Source organism: Nipponia nippon, unplaced genomic scaffold, assembly GCF_047370975.1.
Source record: "Nipponia nippon isolate SJK-2023a ecotype South Korea unplaced genomic scaffold, ASM4737097v1 scaffold_1, whole genome shotgun sequence".
Classification (NCBI taxonomy): domain Eukaryota; kingdom Metazoa; phylum Chordata; class Aves; order Pelecaniformes; family Threskiornithidae; genus Nipponia; species Nipponia nippon.
In genome coordinates, this window is record NW_028262290.1 from 12578204 (window position 1) to 12595975 (window position 17772).

The window sequence follows — 17772 nt, forward strand, 5'->3', positions numbered from 1 at the left end:
CCCGAAGCTCTGCGCGTGGTGAGCAGGTGTCGTTATCACAAGCCGCTGGGGACGTTTGCTGGGCTCGTTTGGGAGCGAGGGCCATACAGAGCCACAAAATGCATCGCTCGGTCAGACCTGGGTGGGTGTTTCCTCCCTGCAGCGAAGTGCGGAAAAGCAGCGGGGAAACTGCTGCTGCAGCAGCCTGTGCTGCCACGGCCCCGCCGGAGGCAGGGAACCTGTCCAGCCTTTTCCTTCAGTGCTGAATTAACACGGAGAATGTAATCACGTGCACGTACGTAGACGCTGGCAGAAATGAAGCAAAATATGATGGCACGCCACACTGGCTCTTCTCAGGCAGAGTTTGTGAGATAAACAGATTTCATAACTTTTTAATTTTAACAAATTTCTAAACTTCCATCTCAGTCACGGCTGTGCACGTACCTGTGTGTGCACGTACGTATGAAGACAGAAAAAACCCCAACCTCCTCGCTTTAAGGTCTAAGGCTTCTTCTTCCATACTTACCTTCTCCTGGTTCTACATCTGGCCCTGACTAAACCGCGAGGCGACACAGCCCGCTTCCCCAGGAGCGCGGTGCCCCGGGGGTCAGCACCAACAGGATCTTTAGGCCCGAGCTCCCCAAAACAGCTGAGCACATGCTTGATGTCAGCGCAGCGAAGAGCGCCGGGGCCCTCAGTACGTCCAGCATACGCTGCTGATGTCCCTGGGTGAAGCGCACGCCTCAGCGCCTGGGGGATTTGAGCCATGCCCTCTCTGTGTGTATAAATACGTCGTTTTCGTTGCAATGTTTTGCAGAATTTGGCATAATGTGAAAACTGAATTGCTTTAAAGGAACAGGCTTTATGTAGCTTGCAACCTTAAGGATCGCCTCGCGTTTGTGGGGCAGGACGAATTACCAGCCCCACACCCCCTAGGACTAGAGCTGCTGCCGGCTGTACTACGCCGGGGTTGTATCTTCAGCTGCTTGTAGCTTCGGGGAGTAGTTTCAGCCGAGGTGTTCCCAACCGGCGGGCTGAGGCAGATGCTCTCCAGCAGAAACAGCCGGACCCCGGCAGCTGGGGCGAACGCCGCCGCACACCGCGGGCCCGCCCGACCGCGGAGCCCCCGGCGGCAGCGCCCTGAGGGGCGGGACCCGCCCGCGCCCCCCGCCAGGCTCCGCTCGCGCCCCGGCCGGCGAGGCCAATCAGCGGCCGCGCTGGTGACGCGGCGGGGCGGGGCGGGGCGGGGCGTTCCGTGCGGGCGGGCGCAGCGCGGGGCGGGGGCGGTGCCGCCGCCGCCGGGGGAGCGGCGCTCGGTCGGGCGGGCGGGTTTTTCCCGGAGCGGGCAGGGAGCGGGTCGGGCGCCTTCGCTGCCGCCGGGTCCGGCAGAGCCCCCCTAGGCTGCGCCCGGAGGGGCGGCTCAACCCGCGTTCTCACCTCTTTTTCTATAGATATATATATTTTTCCCCCTCGATTTTGTCGGCGTGTGTGCGCGCATCTGCCCAGCGCCGCGGAGCTGCGGGCTGCCGCTGCGCTGAGCGCGCCGCCGTGCCGGCAGGCGCGGGGGGCCGGGGCGGCCGGGGCCGGGGCCGCGGCGCGCAGGGATGGGTGCCGTGGCTGCCCCTGCCTGGGAGGGTAGTGCCCGCTCGGCTCCCGGTCCCCGGGTGCTCCCCAGCGGGGCGGGGAGGTGCGCGTAGGGCAGAGGCGCCAGCAGCACCGGCTTTTGGCTTTTTCCCCCGGTTTTAAATTTTTAGAGGTGCAGGCAGATAGGGGTTCAGGTGTGTGTGTGGGTTTTTTTTTTTCCTTGTTGCCTACATCGGCTTGTTTGCCCTCCCCCTCTCTTTTTTTTTTTTTTTTTTTTTTTTTTTTTTTGCATGAGGCGGGAGTCCGCGGTGTCTCGTTTTTCTTTAGCTTAGTAGTGAATTTGCAGCGGTTTCTGCCTCCTCCAGTGCGTTCAGGCGAGGAAAATGGAGGCTGTGATAGAGAAGGAATGTAGCGCGCTCGGAGGGCTCTTCCAGACCATCATAAGCGACATGAAGGTAAGAGACTGAAGGGTTTTGGGAGGGACCCAGGTGAGAGGAAACCTCTCCCCACCTGCCCCGGAGGAACTTTGCACCGGGGGGCGGCGGTGGCGGCCTGACCTCCCACCCCACCGGGCCCCGGGCCGCCCCGGCGGCGGGGTGCGCGGCCCCCGCCGGCAGCAGCGGCCTGGCAAGGGGCTCCTTGCAAATGCTTCGCCCCCGTGGCCTGGGGCTTGCGAGTTGCTTGCAGGACACCGCCTTCCCTCTTTTCTCTGTCTCCCCTGCTCAAACATGCAAGCTGTTATCTTGCGCCAGGGTCGCCGTTTTCCAAACCTGTCTTTTTTTTTTTTTTAAATTTTTTTCCTCTTCCACCTTCTGGTTTTGTTGTTTTGGGCTGTCAGATTGCTAGCAGAATAAACGCGGCGAGGCGGGAGGCGATGGGCACGGTGCATGTCAGGCGTGGGGTGGGGCTGGAAGGGCACCGTGGGTGTCTGTGCCCTGCTGGCGGGGAAGAACAGTCTCAGCCTGGAGATGCTCAAAAGTTGACGCGTGCCTGGATTAAAATTGCTGCCCAGTCGGTGATGTGGTATTATTTTCATGCTGTGTCTGCTCACGGAGGTGGCATTTGCTTCTTTCTGTGGGCGAATGCAAAGGTCTCAAGTTGCCGGGTCTCTCCTCCCTACCAGCCACCAGGAATCTCGGGCTGCGCCGACCCCTTCTGCCAAAGGGTCCCTTCGAGAGAGGCGCTCCCAGTCTATCCTTGGCGGCCAAGGGCACTTCTGCAGGGTTTTCTTTGGATAAGCAGATGCCTCCCGCCCTTCGCTCGTGGAAATAAACAGCGTGAAAGCGTTGCTGTGTTCTGCCAGTCATGCCTCCCCCAAATCCCAGTACGGCGCGCGGCCGTACTGCAGAATACTGCAGTGTTCCCCGGACAAGGGCAGCTTGTCTTCTCCCAGGGCCGGCTGGGAAGGATGCAGTTTGTCAGGAGACGTTGAGGGATAATGGGGGGACCGCCGTAATTTAAAGGCAGCGAGCAGCAACCGCGCACGCTGGGCATGGGATTTCTTTGGGTGCTTTAATCGGTGCAGGGCTGGTGAGCAGGGAGGGCTGCGGGAGAAAGAGCCGCCAAGTAGTGGCGGAGGAGGACAGGGTCTGCTCTAGGAGGGAGCCTGGCAGAGGGGAATGGCTTCTAGTGTATTTTTTGGAGGGGGTGGGGGAGCTGTTTGCCCTAGAAGTTATTTTTTGGCAGGGGTTCATATGCACTTTCCTCTCGGCAGATCTTAGGAGACATTTAATTAAAAGCATGGCTTGTCAAGAGCAGGCAGATTGCGGAGAGGAGGGGGAGTGTGTGTATCTGTCAAGACAATGCTGCAGTCCTGGCGGTGGTGTTCCTCGGGCTCTCGGCCCCCTTGTATTTTGAATAATGACCACACTTCAAAATAAAACACCCCCCCCCCCCCCCCCAAAAAAAAAGCAGGGTCACAAATCCTGGAATCATTTTAGTGGGCTGTGCGGGGAACGCGCAGGAGATGTTCTGTTCCAGATGAAGCGCGGTTTTGGCTTTCAGCACGGAGGGACACCGAGTGTGTTTACTCTGTGCTTCTTTCCATAAGTGATGCATTTGATTTTTCTCCCTCTTAAGCAAATGGGCCTTTGCCGTGTGGATTTTTTTTTTTCCTTACACATTGTTCCTTGCATGGGAATGCTGCTCATCAGAAACATGTTGACATGAGCTTATGGAGATGGGCACAGGTGTGAATATTTTTTTCTTAATCCACCATAGCAGTGGAACCTGTTTTGGGAACAGGCAATTACTGGTGGGGGGTGTTGGAAGGAATCACAGCAGATCTTTAGCCGTGTGGTGGTTGTTAAGGTTTAAAACATGTGCTCGTTACTGAGCATGAGTAGCACAGATAATTTTTACCTGTAGTTCAGTTTGATGCAGCTAATGCCGTACTGCTGATGAAATGCACTCGGGTTCTTTGTGAATTGTGCACAAAGGATCGTGACAATTTTGAAGAAAAAGTAGCTATTTTTTGACAGCTAACCAGAACGTTTCAACTCATCGTACCTTTTCGTAGTAAAGTGAAAATTAGCATTTTAAGTGCTGTTTCACGTAGCCAGGTCTGTGTGGGCAGGCTTCTGGCAGAATCTTGGAGACATTGCGCAGGGGTCTGCCCACACATACCCAAGTGCGCTCTCTGTGCCTATTTCTCATCGCAAGCTGTGATCAAGGCCCCACATGCCCTGCAGTGCTGAGGGATTTGCTGCAGCATCCGCCTTTTTTTTTTTTAACTAAATAATTTGCAGGTTCTTTTTATCATATGTATTGCTCTGCCTTAAACTTAGTTGTAACGATGGTAGGGTTAATCAACAGCGTATTACGCTTACTCTGAAGTCTTGCCAGTGGATGCAGATGGGTGCTGCAGCCGAGGTGATGAAGATAGAGTACGCGTGGACTGATTTTTCTCTTTGTTCGCACTAACACAGAACTAGCTCAGGTGTACCTGTTGTTAATTTTGAGCTCTCCTTGATCTCGATAAGGTTACAGAAACTGGAATTATAATCCTGAGTAATGTGATTGTTTCCATTTGTCTCTGTATTGTGTTAACTTTGAAACTTAATGAGAGCAGTATATGCCAGCGTGACTAACACATCATGTTTTTTGATAGCAAGGTTATCTCTTGGACTGCCTTTAATATTTTCTCCAGGAAATGTAGATTACTCTCCATCCTCTACCAAAAATAATTTTGTGGTTAATATTCAACAAAACAAGCTCCAAAATAATTCAGTGTAAAGCTAAGGGATCTAGAGGAACAATGTTATTGAGTTAAATATAAGAATGGATAACAAACATCCCATTTACACAGCACTTTAATGTACATCTGGAACTTCAGTCTCCTGACAAGGGAAGTCCATGTCTTCCACGCAAAACAAGGGTCACATTTGTTGAGTGCTGTGTGCGCTGTACATGGTGACAGGGCTGTGTGTGGAAGGTCCACAATGGGAATTGTACTTGGCCGTTCTGCTCTAGAATCGGGCTTCGATGCTTTGAGATTTCAAGATCAGATTAATGAATCATAAAGGTGGGAAAAAGTCTGCCCATCCTTAAGTTTTGGTCCATTGTCACATCCCTGGTGTTTCCTACGATACATCACCGAGTACGTGGCACTTACAATTTGTTATACTCTTATGCCAGATCATTTTCAAAGCAATCGAAGTTTATAAAAGCAAAAATAAAACATGTATGTCCCCTCAGAGGAGTAGTTTTGTGTGCTGCATTCAAATGCTGTGCGGTTTCTCTTTGAACGCGGCATACTTTCTGAGGCTCCCTGTGGGAAGGGAGTATTTGATCTGAATGGTTTGTAACTCATTTCTGGCAATTGAGAAATGAGATGCTGTAATGTGCTGTTAATTTCAATGTTTCTTGTAGTGCAAAGCAAATCAGTGCAGATAATTTTTGGGAGGGCCTGTTGCGGATGGGTTTCAAAAGATCTTGTCTTCTCATGCAGAGCAGGTTCTCTTTAATGCTGCTTTTCTTTCTGAGTCTTGATTTTATGTTTCTTTTAACCACATCGTTCTCTGCTATCTTGAAGGAAAAAGGAAGACAAGAAAACACCTCTGAAAATGTTGAAATTGGCAGTGTTTGTAGTTCATCACTTGCTTGATGCTTGTTCTTTTCATTTTTGCACGTTCTTTATTTGTCTCGCCTCCTCTGCCAGCACGTGTTTTGGCAGGGCAGGGGTTTGCTGTATGTGTGTGGCACCCAACACCCCTGGGGTGGGCATGGGGGAAAGATGAGTAATGAGAAGTTGCACGATCACAGGTTGTCTGTGACTTTGTTTATACCAAGTGGGAGGATTTACTAGATTTTTGTGGGTCTGGTGCTGATTACCAATTGGTGTCGCTCATCTCCCCGCATCTGAGGGATGTGGAGGTGTGAGGGGGACTGCAAACATCGTCTTGTCGGTGAACAAAAAGAATGTTCCCAAAGGAGGAGTGGAATTTTAGAAAATTTTAGGAATTCTTTTATTTTAAGTGTACGTGTCTTATTTATAGTCGTTTAGCTGAAAACTCAATAAAATCAACCTTTTGCTTTTGGCAGTAACCTCTGGTTTAATACTATAAAGGAGGTGAACCCTTCCCTTCCCTCCATTGCTGCAGCTGGGACTCTTGGACGAGAGGGTGGTGGTGCACCTTTGCTTTCAGCCATGCAAAGCTTTTGGTCAAAGCAGAAGAGAAAGACGTGAACATATGGGCATGAGAAACATCTATATTTTTGCAGCCTCTTATCTCCTGTTAGGAAGTGACCGGTGAGAAGCAGCATTTTAACCTTGCTTTTTGTGGAAGATGGAGCTGGGGGAGGATTACGAACCATTTGTTAAGTAGACATGACTTGCTTGGGAGGGATGGCCTTGTGCTATTCACACAAATAATATAAACTGAGTGGGAAAAAATATTTGTTGGAACAAATAGAAATGCTGAGACAGTTACTATGGCAAGTACAGCTGTAGGTCCTCTGCATTTGTGTTAAGCCAAGGGACAGCCCACATGTATCAGAGAATCTGGGCAAATTTGTTTTACCCTGACATGTCGTAATACGACAGCTCTTCTGCAGCTGTGCTTTATTTGAAGCTTGGGATCTCTGTGGAGACTAGGCATGTTCAGTTCAATGACTTTAAGGTCTAGTTTCAATCTAGCTGTTAAGGTTGGTAACTATTGTAAGGAAAAACAAATGTTTCATGTGCAGCAGACAGGTACAGGGTTGGAGAGGAAAGGGCATCTCTGTCCTCCCTTTCCCACGCATGCTGTGTTGCGCTGGTGTGTCCCTTGCACAGCAATCTTTAGGGCAACTGATTTATTCCAAACCTAGCAAATCGATGTGTCTTCCCCTTCCCCAAAAAGCATGAAATGAGTTCACTTCTGCTCTGTGCAGCTTTTGTTCCCATTTTTTTTTAAAGGTTGTACCACCAAGGCATTTTGGGCTTAGCTGGCTGCACCGATTTCTTACCCCTGTTGCCTCCCAAAACCTGCTTGCCCAAATGGTTGGTTTGCATACACTGAAATTCCTTGCCTTTTCTAAGCAGTTGCAGTATCTTTCTGTAAACATCTTGGAGGGGGAGGGATTGATGTGCAGCGAAGGCTGAAGGGTGGTGCAGGAAGACAGCCACTGCGTGCCTGCTTAAATACCGGGGCTCACGCAACAGGGCATAGCTGGGAACATACTTACTCACCAATCATTTATTTTTTAGGGACGCGTTCTTCCTTGATCCAAATACTCTTGTGTGAGTGTTAACAATTCATACAACTGCCGAGCATTGGCTACATAAATGTGTACGAGGCTGGTGTATTCTGTGGTATACCCAGGGCAAGGATTTTTAATGCCTTTTAAGAGTCCTCCTTTTGGATCTGGCAGTACGCCAAGGGCTACATAATAGGGTTTGCGAGGTTGTAAGCGTGGAAGGAGTTGTGCAGTGCTGCATGAAACACAATTGACTGAACAAATGTTGGAGGACAAGAAGTCTGTGTAATTACAGGCTCGGCGCTGGTTAATACCTAACAGAGGGTGATATTTGGGAGAGTTTGCTGCTTCCTTCCTCAGTTCTGAGTGTGCAGGACCTGTACCAAAATCTCTGATATAAAATACCTAAAAAACTCAATTTTTTTGCTATGTGTTTTTTTTCAAAGAGGTTGCTACAGTTGATGGAGTATTTCTGTGAATCTGTAAATAGCATCTCTGTTTAACAGCGTGTGTATTTTCAGTTCCTGAAAAACATTTTTAAGGTTCATGGTCTACCCAGAGGCAGTGTGGTCTTGAAGATAAGCAGAAAGCATTACATGGCAGAGAGCAGAATAGGAACTGTATCTAAAAAGGTTTTTTGGTCTACTTCAGAGCATGCAAAGATGGCTACAGAGAGGTTTGAGTTAGTGCTGTAAAGAGGCTACTCTAAAGAGTAACCTCTTTAGGCTACATATAGAAATGCATTTCCCTCTTCAAGTGTATGTTTTCAATTTCAAAATTATGTCTACCTTGATACTGTAAGGTGTCAAGCACTGCCCTGTTCAGTGGCATCTGTGCTGGCCTTTAAGGATGTTGATTGACTTCTTCCTGCTGGGCTCTGAGATAGTTTGAATGCTGAGATGTTTCGAAGGATTGGAGACAAAATGTCTGGTAGCTTTGTGGTTAAGACCATAGCAGCTTTCATCTTCAAAGTGCTCGGTGTGTGACTTAGCTCCAAAGAATGGCTCCCATTTTACAGAAAGGCAAGCTATGGCTTCAGGTTCAGCGACTTCTGCTCCTTTCCCCTAGGACAAGAAGGAATTGAGTGCATCTAGAGCATGGAGTTAATGAGGGAATGGCTTTTAAGCTCCCAGTATAATATATGTTTCTGTCCACACAGACACACCACTTTGTTCTTACTGCTTAAGAAGTGTTGCTGTTCCCCCCTGTGATAACCCAGTGTTTGCAGGCAGAAGAGGTGACATCTACAAATGACCGATCAACTCTCAACTCAAGTGTCTTGAACTCTTCTTCTGTAACTGAAATTACAGGACATCTCAGTTTCTTAGTAGAGAAGTCTGACTGGAGCATCTTAACCATAGGCATGAAGAATTTGGCTGTCTGTCTTGTGAGGCTGCGTGTGAGCTCTGTATTTTTCAGTCTTCTGGTCAACAACTCTAAGTGTTGTGTAGTTCGCTTTAATTCTAGGATACTAGCTGGTGTACAAACAGCATTTAACAAATCACCATAGATATTTTTAAAAAGAACACTTGCAGGATTGAACTTGTGAACACTGATTCTGTTGGTAAGCTTAATGCTAGGGATGAGTGTGTAACTAGAGAAATTTGGTTCATGGTACAAAAAGGTTCATATTCTTCTGTTCCCATTTCTGCCTTCCACATAAACTGCTACCACACTTCTCACCCAAGCATGAGATTTTTTTTTTTGCCATGTAAGTCAGGTGTGTGCTTTTAGCAGTATCACTGAAGCCCTTTGTGTAGTGGCTTAATAGCGGCTTAATTTGGGATTTTTCATTACTAAAGCTTCATTTGTGATGAGATGCCTCCTAACAAAATTGTCCATGAGCAAATCTCATGGTTGCTCCTTACCCGTGAGCAGACCAAGTGTCTAACTTGGAGCTTGGAAGTGATTGTTTCGTGAGTGAAATTGAGAGAAAGTAGCCTGTGACAAGCGTAGTTGCACTTTACTATCTGGCAAGAACCAAAGTTCATAAAGCACTAAAAAATTTGCTGCCTAGTTGCTGTATTTTCCCCAGTGCCATACTTCTGTGGTCAACTCGGATGCTTGTCAGTACTTTGGCAACAGATGCTGCCACTTCTTGGGTCCTGGAGATTGTTTTGACTGCTTGTGTGGTGGAGATTGTGTTGAGATCAAGCAATGAAGGCTCAGAAATGAAGGTTTGTCCTTGCTTGGGAAGAAGTGATGAGACCCCAGTGGTGGTGGTGGCATTACCAGCCCAGGGCTGTTGGCTTGAGGCTGTCCTGTGTAGGCATTAACTTGAATGAGTGCCTCCTGATATTTTAATTATCTTCGTTTTGATCCAGCTGAAATACTGTGGGTTTAGAAAATAGCTGCCAAGTATGCACGGTGGCCACTTAATGATTGAGTGGATAAAAGGTGGTATTGATGAGTCTCTGAGGAGAAATCTGCTATTCAGGCTTGCAAACTTGTTTAGACCTGCAGGGAAGAATGTGGAACTAAATGCTTCCTCTGGAAGACTACTTAATGTCCAGCTTTTTTTTTAACGTAGCATGGGATAAAAGGTCTCTAGAAGCTGTGGCTAGTTGTTTTTTCCCTTCCCCTCCCTCTTGTGAATAACTTCCTGTGTTTAGAGAGGGAGAGACTGTATGTTTATGCATGATGTATCTTCTCACAGTATGAGTATAACTTTTGTTTGCTAATTATCTAATCTTGGATTTAAACCACAGAGTGGCTGCTTTGGAGCTGAGTTTCTTCATCTTACAAACTATGAAACTGGGCTGCGGACGGTACAGATTTGACATGGTCCCTATTGACGTAGCAAGGAGGGCCACGAGTTGGGTTGTAAGCCAGGATGGCCATGCAGCAACCGAGGGGGATGAGTTTTCACAGGTCCTTGCTCTGCTACCAACAGAAGTCGCAACCATGGGGCAACTGATTTCCTCCCCTGGGGATGTTTAAATACGGGCTAGCACAGTGCAGGCTTTATAATAATACAAATTAAAGACTCTAGAGCTCCAACAACAGAATGGTACCAGGCTTAGGTTCCCTCCCCCCTTTAAATGGTTAGTGAGGTCTAAGAAATACCCGTGTTCTTGCTAAGAAGTGCTGCATTTCAGTGCTCAGGGAACTGGGCATTCTTTAGAGTTCTTCAGGTGGTTTTGGGAATGTATCAATTTGGGAATGACATCTATGTGTGTTTTCCCCAGTGGGGTGATTACCCTTTTCTGGACTTTCGTGGTTGGATTTTAGTCTCAACTTTCTGAAGATATCATACCATTATCTGTTTTTCTCAATGTCCTAATGCTCTGTTTAGACTGAAAAATCAAACAGTTTCGAAAATACTTAAACGAGTGGTTCTGTGATGCGTAGAAGAAATATCTAGTTGACAGTTTTTTTAATAGCGTATGAGATGTCTTCAGTAGTGTTTTGTTGCATAATTTGCAATGTTGTGATAATGTATTACCTTGTGAAAGCAAAGCTTGGCATGCCTATTTATACTGTGCATGCTGAGGGAAAACTCGTTTCTAACCCTGCCATTCCCTAAACAAGTGGCAGAAATAATGGAAATAGATGTATGGATACAAGGCTTTGATCTTAATTACCCCTGCTCTCTTTCCTGAAGGGTAGTTGCAGGTTAAATGACATCTTAATCTGATCTTTGACATGCTTTTACTTTCTCTTGCATGCACTATAATCTCTCGAACCCTGAGTTTGTACCTGTCACCTCCTCCATTCAGTAACGCGTGCGTTCAGCTCTTGCTGTGAAATCCTGTGAAGTTCGTGTCTTGTCTTTTGCTGTTGATGACTTTTCATTCCTGGCCCAGCAAGTGTTGTGTACGAGTTGAGAGTCCCTTTTGCTGCTGGAGCTAAGCTCAAACTTCCCCTGTGCACGGCAATACCTCTAGCTTAGAAAGACAGAAGGGACTTTGCAATCAGGTAGCCCCGTGCCTTGTGGGAGTATTACACTTTCCTAGAAGACCTCTATATAAATGTGTTACTCTTCCTTAAAGAGTTCCAGGGGAAGGGAGCTCCCTGACCTTTCAGAGTTGCCTGTTAACTGGTCTTACATTTGGATGGATTGTGCAACCTGAGACTTCTCTGCTGAAAGTAAAACTGATTGTTTCTTGTCCTGCACTACTGGAAAACAGCTGATAGACAACATCAGTCTATGGGATGCTCTTGAAATCAGTATTGGGACTTCGTTGATTCAGTTCTGGTTTTGAATTTAAGAAATAGGGGGTAGATATAGAGGGTAGATTTAGATTGGTCACAAGGAAGAATTTTTTTTATGTTTTTTTTTTTTTACTAAGAGGGTGGTGAGGCAGTGAAACAGGTTGCCCAGAGAAGTTGTGGATGCTCCATCATTGGAAGTGTTCATGTTCAGTTTGGATGGGGCTTAGAACAACCTGACCTAGTAGAAGATGTCCCTGCCCATGGCGGGGGGGGGGGTTGGACTAAGTGATCTCTAAAGGTCCCTTCCAACCCAAACCATTCTATGATTCTGTATATTTGAAATGAGGTAAGTGAAACCAAAGAAGTCATGGAGTAAGTGTTGTGTACACCTCTGCATCCTCATAAAGAGTGAAATCTCCCTCGCCAGCAAAATTTGTCTCAGTCTGTTGAAAGATTGAGACTATTCTGGTGAGTGACTGGGAAATAGATGCAGCTTAGACAGCTTCATGAAACAGGCTCTTGAATTGTTTATTTTTCAACCTAGAAAGAGGCGAAGCCAACAAGCAGAACTTTTTGGATGGGGAAGAGCAATTATGAACTTTGTGTAAGATGATGTTCACTCTCTGCTCACCTGTGCATTGCTGGAGCTTTCGTGGCTTATTAAAGGACTAGGCAATCCTATCCATGAGTCATGGACTTGGCTGAATCTGTGGATTGCACAGAGAAACGTATTAGTGTTTGGTAGTGCTTTGCAACTCTTGCAGTTGTGGCCAAGTGCCCTTTTCCTCAGTTGACTACTGATTCTTTTAGAAAAGAGGAGAAACTTCCAGTGCCAGATGTTCACTGGGAAGGGAAACTGATTGTCAACCCTTGCATCTTCCCATGTGTTGAGACATCTGTGGCCGGAACCTTTTTTTTTTTCAGGCTGTTATTGTTTTCCCGTCCCCTTCCCCTCCACTTTTTCCTGTTTTTGCTTGTTGAAGGCCCCTTGGAAAAGTGATGGTCTCTATGCGCAAACCATGCTTGCTTATGCAGGCCATTCTTTGTGTGTAACATCTGTGACTTTGTATGATGTCTAGCACAATAAAGTCTCTCTGCTACTTGGAGGTAGTGTAGTGAATGCCACAGAAATGAGACATTCATAATAATCCTTGTGATTCTGATACCTGATAAAACTGTATTAAAAAATCTTTTGTTTTCAGCATAATTTACTTTGGGAGGGGTAGGAGGACACGTGCAGAGCAAAGTTACAATTTTTGTTCCAAAGATAGATGTATGGTATTTGGATGTGTTACTAGGGCGTGAAGCTCGATAACAGTGATGTGTGTTTGGGACTCAGCTTTTTAGCTGGTCATAGCTGAACGACTAGACTGACGTGTAGAAGTCCTAACTCCTGTAGCCTGTGTAGTGGGTTTTTTTTCCATTTTATTGAAGTCTGCAGATAGTCATTGTTCAGTACTCTTCTGGAATGCGTACAGCTCTTGCTTTGATAACCAGTGAGATAAAACCAAGGTACTGCCTGCCTGGTCCCTTTCTCTCCTACCTCTTTAGCTGGAACAGCCAAAATTAGATTCTGAATTTGCTTTACTGTAGAGCAGCTCTCTGTCTCTTTCTCCCTGCCCTGAAAAGTTTAGATGGGTTGTTGCTGTGAACAAGATACGAAACTGCTTCTGCTGTCTTTGTACTTTGTGTCCCAGCAAGAGCTGATAATAGGGTTGAAAAGCCTTTCTGATAAATGAAAGCACTTAATGCTGTCAAGGGTTTTTAGAAGATGTGATGCATCTCATCTGTGGGAGTTGGGGTGCATGGAAATAAATTATTAAAGGAAGTAAGTGTCTTTTCTCTTAATGGAAAAAGAAGAATCATAACTTCTTAGCAGAAAGAGTGACAGAACAGTTTTAAACTGTCAAGACTGCTGATACTCAAGTTGTAATCTTAAATAAATACAATAATCTGGGTTCCTATTCTTGCCATTACATGTAATCAATAACAAGTTCAGTAAATATGATCCTTTGCTGCCTGTCTACCCTTCCTTTATTGAGAAATGGCCGAGTTTCTCATCTGGGTCTCTTCTCACTTCTACTGCAGGATTGCTAGCCTGAAAGGAAGGGAAAACCAAACTTCAATAAATCTCTTGTAGAGTTGGGTTTGTGTAGGGTGACTGTGCTGGTTCACAAAAAAAGGTTCTTCATCCATCCGGGGTTTAAATTCTCCTTCCAAAGCTGCCTGTTAGTGAGCATCGCCTGCTCTTCCCCGGTGTGGTGGGCTGACCTTGGCAGCTGCCAGTTGCCCACCCAGCCGCTCTCACTCTTCCTCCTCAGCGGGACGGGGGAGAAAATAAAATGAACAAGCTTACAGGTTGAGACAAAGACAAGGAAATCGCTTACCAGTTACTATGAGCAAACCAGACTCGACTGGGGAAGATGAAATTTACTGCCAATTAAAATAGATTTGAATGGTGAGGAAGACAGACAAAAATTAAAACGTCTGCCCATGTCCATGGGTCTGGATGTTGGATGGGATTTCGCTGAATGAAGGTGGTGCCCCCTCTCCTTCCCGCCCCAGCGGCAGGCAGGGAGGACCCGTCCGCAGGAGCTGCCACTATGGAGGACGCTGTCTGGCTGGACGCTGGCGGGTCTGGGTGTTGGTGTAAGGCACTTGTAGGTGCTTTGCCAGCTCAGCCTGGTGCCTTTCAAACACTCACCGTGGTGCCTGTCCCTGAGGGAAAGTTGTTTCATGTCCCTAATTGTGGACTGGCTGTGTTGGTGACAGGCACAAGGCACCATTTTGTTTTTCAGCCCTGAGGTGGAAAGGCAGTTCCTGGCCTGTGTTCAGTGTAGATTAGCTGGAGCTGGGCCCTGGGATCAGGTGACTAATCACCTATAAACTGACTAATTAAGCAATAGGGTAGGATAATGGCATGTTATGGCTTACCTGTGACATGCCTCGATGGGTGGGCGGGCGTGCAGGTGAGCAGCTGAGGGCTGGGCCATGCTGAGCAGCTTGAGGGGACTTGGCACCATGGAGTGCTGTACGGTAATGGTGAAACACCCATTTCACAGAAGACACGTCAAATTTCTTCATCCAATGGTGAAGAAATAATTGGGCACAAAGTTATTTTGGGGGAAATAGTCCCTGGATTAAACCATTAACAATTTCAAGAAACCCATTTAAGCAAACACGCACCATAACTGATTTCTGTTTTAACCCATGAGGAGCTAAATAAGAGGATTTGGGACCCAGATTGCTGTAGCAGCTCTTCTCTGAGCAGGGCTGGAGGTGGAGGAGGCCTGCTGCTTTCACAGATAAGGCCACAGCCGGAGCAACCCTGACATTTAAAGGGGGGGAAATTGATTTACTTTATCAGCCGGGTAAATCAGAAATTGTAGAAGGCACAGAGGAATCTCTGGGAGAGACAGCATTTAAAAAATACTGTGTTATTACTCTTTGAAAGTGGCTTTACGTTGCGAAAGCACTTCTTAGACAAAGACATTGAATTCCCCCTGCTGTTTCTTTGTGTTTAAATTGAGAAAGTAATACATGTCGAATCAAGGATGAAGTTTTATGGCTCTGTTAGCGTGTGGTTTCCACCACCAGTAACATTTTTCTTGACGGCCACTTTGACAAAGGCAAGAATTATTATTGCAAACGTGGAGGTGAGACACGGAGCGGCAGCGGGGCTGCCGTGCTCGAGGTGGCACGCAGAGAGGTCTCGGAGAAGGAGCTGCTCCCCGGGGTACTGGAGCCATGCACTATTTACAGCACTGGTCCGATTCCTGTGTCGTCTCCTTGACTTGTCCCCACAAGCATTGCTAAATGGCTTCCTCGCTTCCCAGGTGCTGGAGGTGGGATAAACCCCCGTTATTAGGGCCTGTGAAGTGGTAGGTGTGTGCTTCTGCTGTAGGTAGGAATCAATGGGGTTTTGGTTTCAGCAAGGATGTGATAGTGGAAATGTTTTCTGGAAAAGCTCAAAGGGACGACAGAATTTATGTGCAAGTCTTGAGTTGTGTGCTACCGAGAGAGAGATGAGCTTGTGGATGTGGCTTCAGCAGGGAAAAGTGAAATAAATTCCTCTTAATTTTCAGTTGAGTTTATTAGAGAGAATTCAGAGTTGCAGAAGACGGATCAAGATACTGCAAGCTGAGCAGATAACACAGGAATTCATGTCACTGGTGCAAACCTGCTGAAAGGTTTCCTTAACAATTGCCAAAAAAAAAAGCCCAAAACACACAAAACAAAACAAAAAACCCAAACCAAAACAAAAAAAAATCCCCAGCAAAACCCACCATCCAAGTTAATAATTCAGTGACTTTTTTTAAAAAATGTTGCATTTTTCTACTGTTCAAAATGAGATCAGGTGCTCTTGACTGATGTAGGAGTGCTCAGGTGAAGAGATTGCATAGATTTCAACCAAACAAGTATAGCAAACAACTTAAGTGAGCTGCTACAGCTTATTTAAGTAAGCTTGGCTTGAAGAGAACAACATTTTTAAAGACAAGGAATCAATAGTCATGGAAATGCTTGGTGACTATTCCAATTTTGCGTGCTTTGTGGCCAGCCTGGTGGAAAAAAAAAGAAGAAAGGTGTTTTCCTCCTGAGCTATGTTTTGATAGGAGTGTCTTAAGCTTCCCTGTGAAGCAGCTAAACATAAGGCTGGTGTCAATCTCCTGCGTGCCATCAGGCACGTTTAGCTGGATAATACACCACCGAGATGGAAACATAATCAGGCTGCTTTGGTATCCTCCGCTTGCCGGCTTGCCTTTTCCTCGAGAATCCAGTAAAGCCTTAGGCCCTGCTGTTAATTGTCAAGGCTTTCAGGGCTCCTGGCATACACATGCATAATGCATATACGGCATGCAGACAAACATTGAGAGACGGGATTCAGAGTAGGGGATTTCAGTAAGACTAATAGGTTTAAGGAAATGGCATTTTTTTTTTTTCCTCCTTCAAATAATTGGTGGGTTTCTTTCATTTTTTTTAAATGTCTGACAGTTTTTGCTTAGCACAAAGCACTTTATGTTCTAGGTCTCGCCACCCAGATAACTGCTATTTTCTCTGTCCCCTTCTGCATTTCCCACTGGCTCCCTTCTGTGCAGGTATAATGAGGTTTTATGAACACCTGTTTTACATTAGGGTTTTTTGGTATTTTTCCTTTTTTTTTTTTTTCCCCTTTTAGCAAAAAACCGACAACCCTCGCTGAAAAATATGTAGGGTACCAGTTAGTACCGCTGACAGTGGCCTTATGGCAGCAGCTTCTGCATCTGGGTGTATCGCGGCACTGCGCAAGCCCTGCTGTGCAGTGACTGTGCGGGAGACACACACGACATCTCTGCAAAAACATCGTATTTATCAAAATAGGATAAGTGGAGAACACAAAACTGTGACCAAGGCCAGAGTCAAAAGGGAAGCCTGGGATTTGCCTTTGGTTTTAGCTCCAGGTCTAATTCCTTGGATCCCCCCGTGGTGCATGAAAGTCTGGGCGCTGCCTTGCTGGGGTGCACCGAGGAGCTGGAATTTGGCTGTCAGCTTTTGGGGAAGGGGCTGTCTTTACCTCACACAAGATGAAGCCTCTTACAGCAGCGTGGGCAATGGATTTTGTTTTACTTACAAAAAAAAACGGACCAGTTTATCGGGGTGGATCGAGTTTGCTACAAGCAACTGCACTTGCTTGCAGCCTCTTCCAGCCAGAGCTGGGGTAATGTTAGCCTTGAGGATCTGCCTTATCTGGGTTTTATTGTGTCGTTGCTCTGGTAACAGCAAGTCTTATACCTTTATTAAAGGAAGCAGGGATATTTTATTTTACTCTCTAGACTCCAATCAAAGGGAAGTTTTGAGGTTTCTTTCTACCACGGTTTTTGCTGTTAGCAAAAAATTTGCACTTGCTCTGCAGAGGGCAAGTTAACCTTTTTTTGGTCTAAAAGGGATGATTTTTTTTTTTTTTAAATCTTAAAAATCAGTACACTTTTTTAAAAAAACTTTGGAAAATAAAGATCAGAACTTGCAAAAACACTCAGTGTCCATATTCTAAATGAAAACCTGGGCTTTTAACACAATTTTTAAAAATAGGGAAAAAGTTTACAGGAGTAAACTTGACTTGAAGTCAAGAAGAATTAAACCTTCTTAAAAACTTTGCATACGCTCAATGCCACGCTGCTTTATCAGCTTCAATTCAGAAATGGGCTCCAAGGTCACTCGGGACTGTTTTGGAAGCAGGTCTTGCAGTTCTAGGGCAGCTGTTGGGAAAGTTTGTTGTTTTACGGCCACTGTGCCTCTTCTGTGCCCGATGGCTGAGTTACCTTGAGACAGCGTTTGAGGTGGTCTCTTGATCAACTCAGACATTTATTGTAGAGGCTTTAATTTTTTTTTTTTTCTGTT

The 17772-nt window shown here is 46.3% G+C and overlaps 1 protein-coding gene across 8 annotated transcripts in view; it reads left to right on the top strand.

The window, feature by feature from the left end:
• The first annotated feature begins 1338 nt into the window (after positions 1-1338).
• Positions 1339-17772, top strand: part of MTSS1 (MTSS I-BAR domain containing 1) — a 127816-nt gene continuing 111382 nt past the window's right edge. For 2 of the 8 annotated variants that reach the window (XM_087746188.1, XM_087746249.1), the window contains exon 1: positions 1343-2018. In XM_087746188.1, the coding sequence (XP_087602314.1) occupies positions 1947-2018 (72 nt within the window). In that variant the 5' untranslated portion in view covers positions 1343-1946. Of the gene's footprint in view, positions 2019-17772 lie in introns of all 8 variants that reach the window. The other 6 variants (XM_087746213.1, XM_087746263.1, XM_087746257.1 and 3 more) reach the window with 5 other exon arrangements.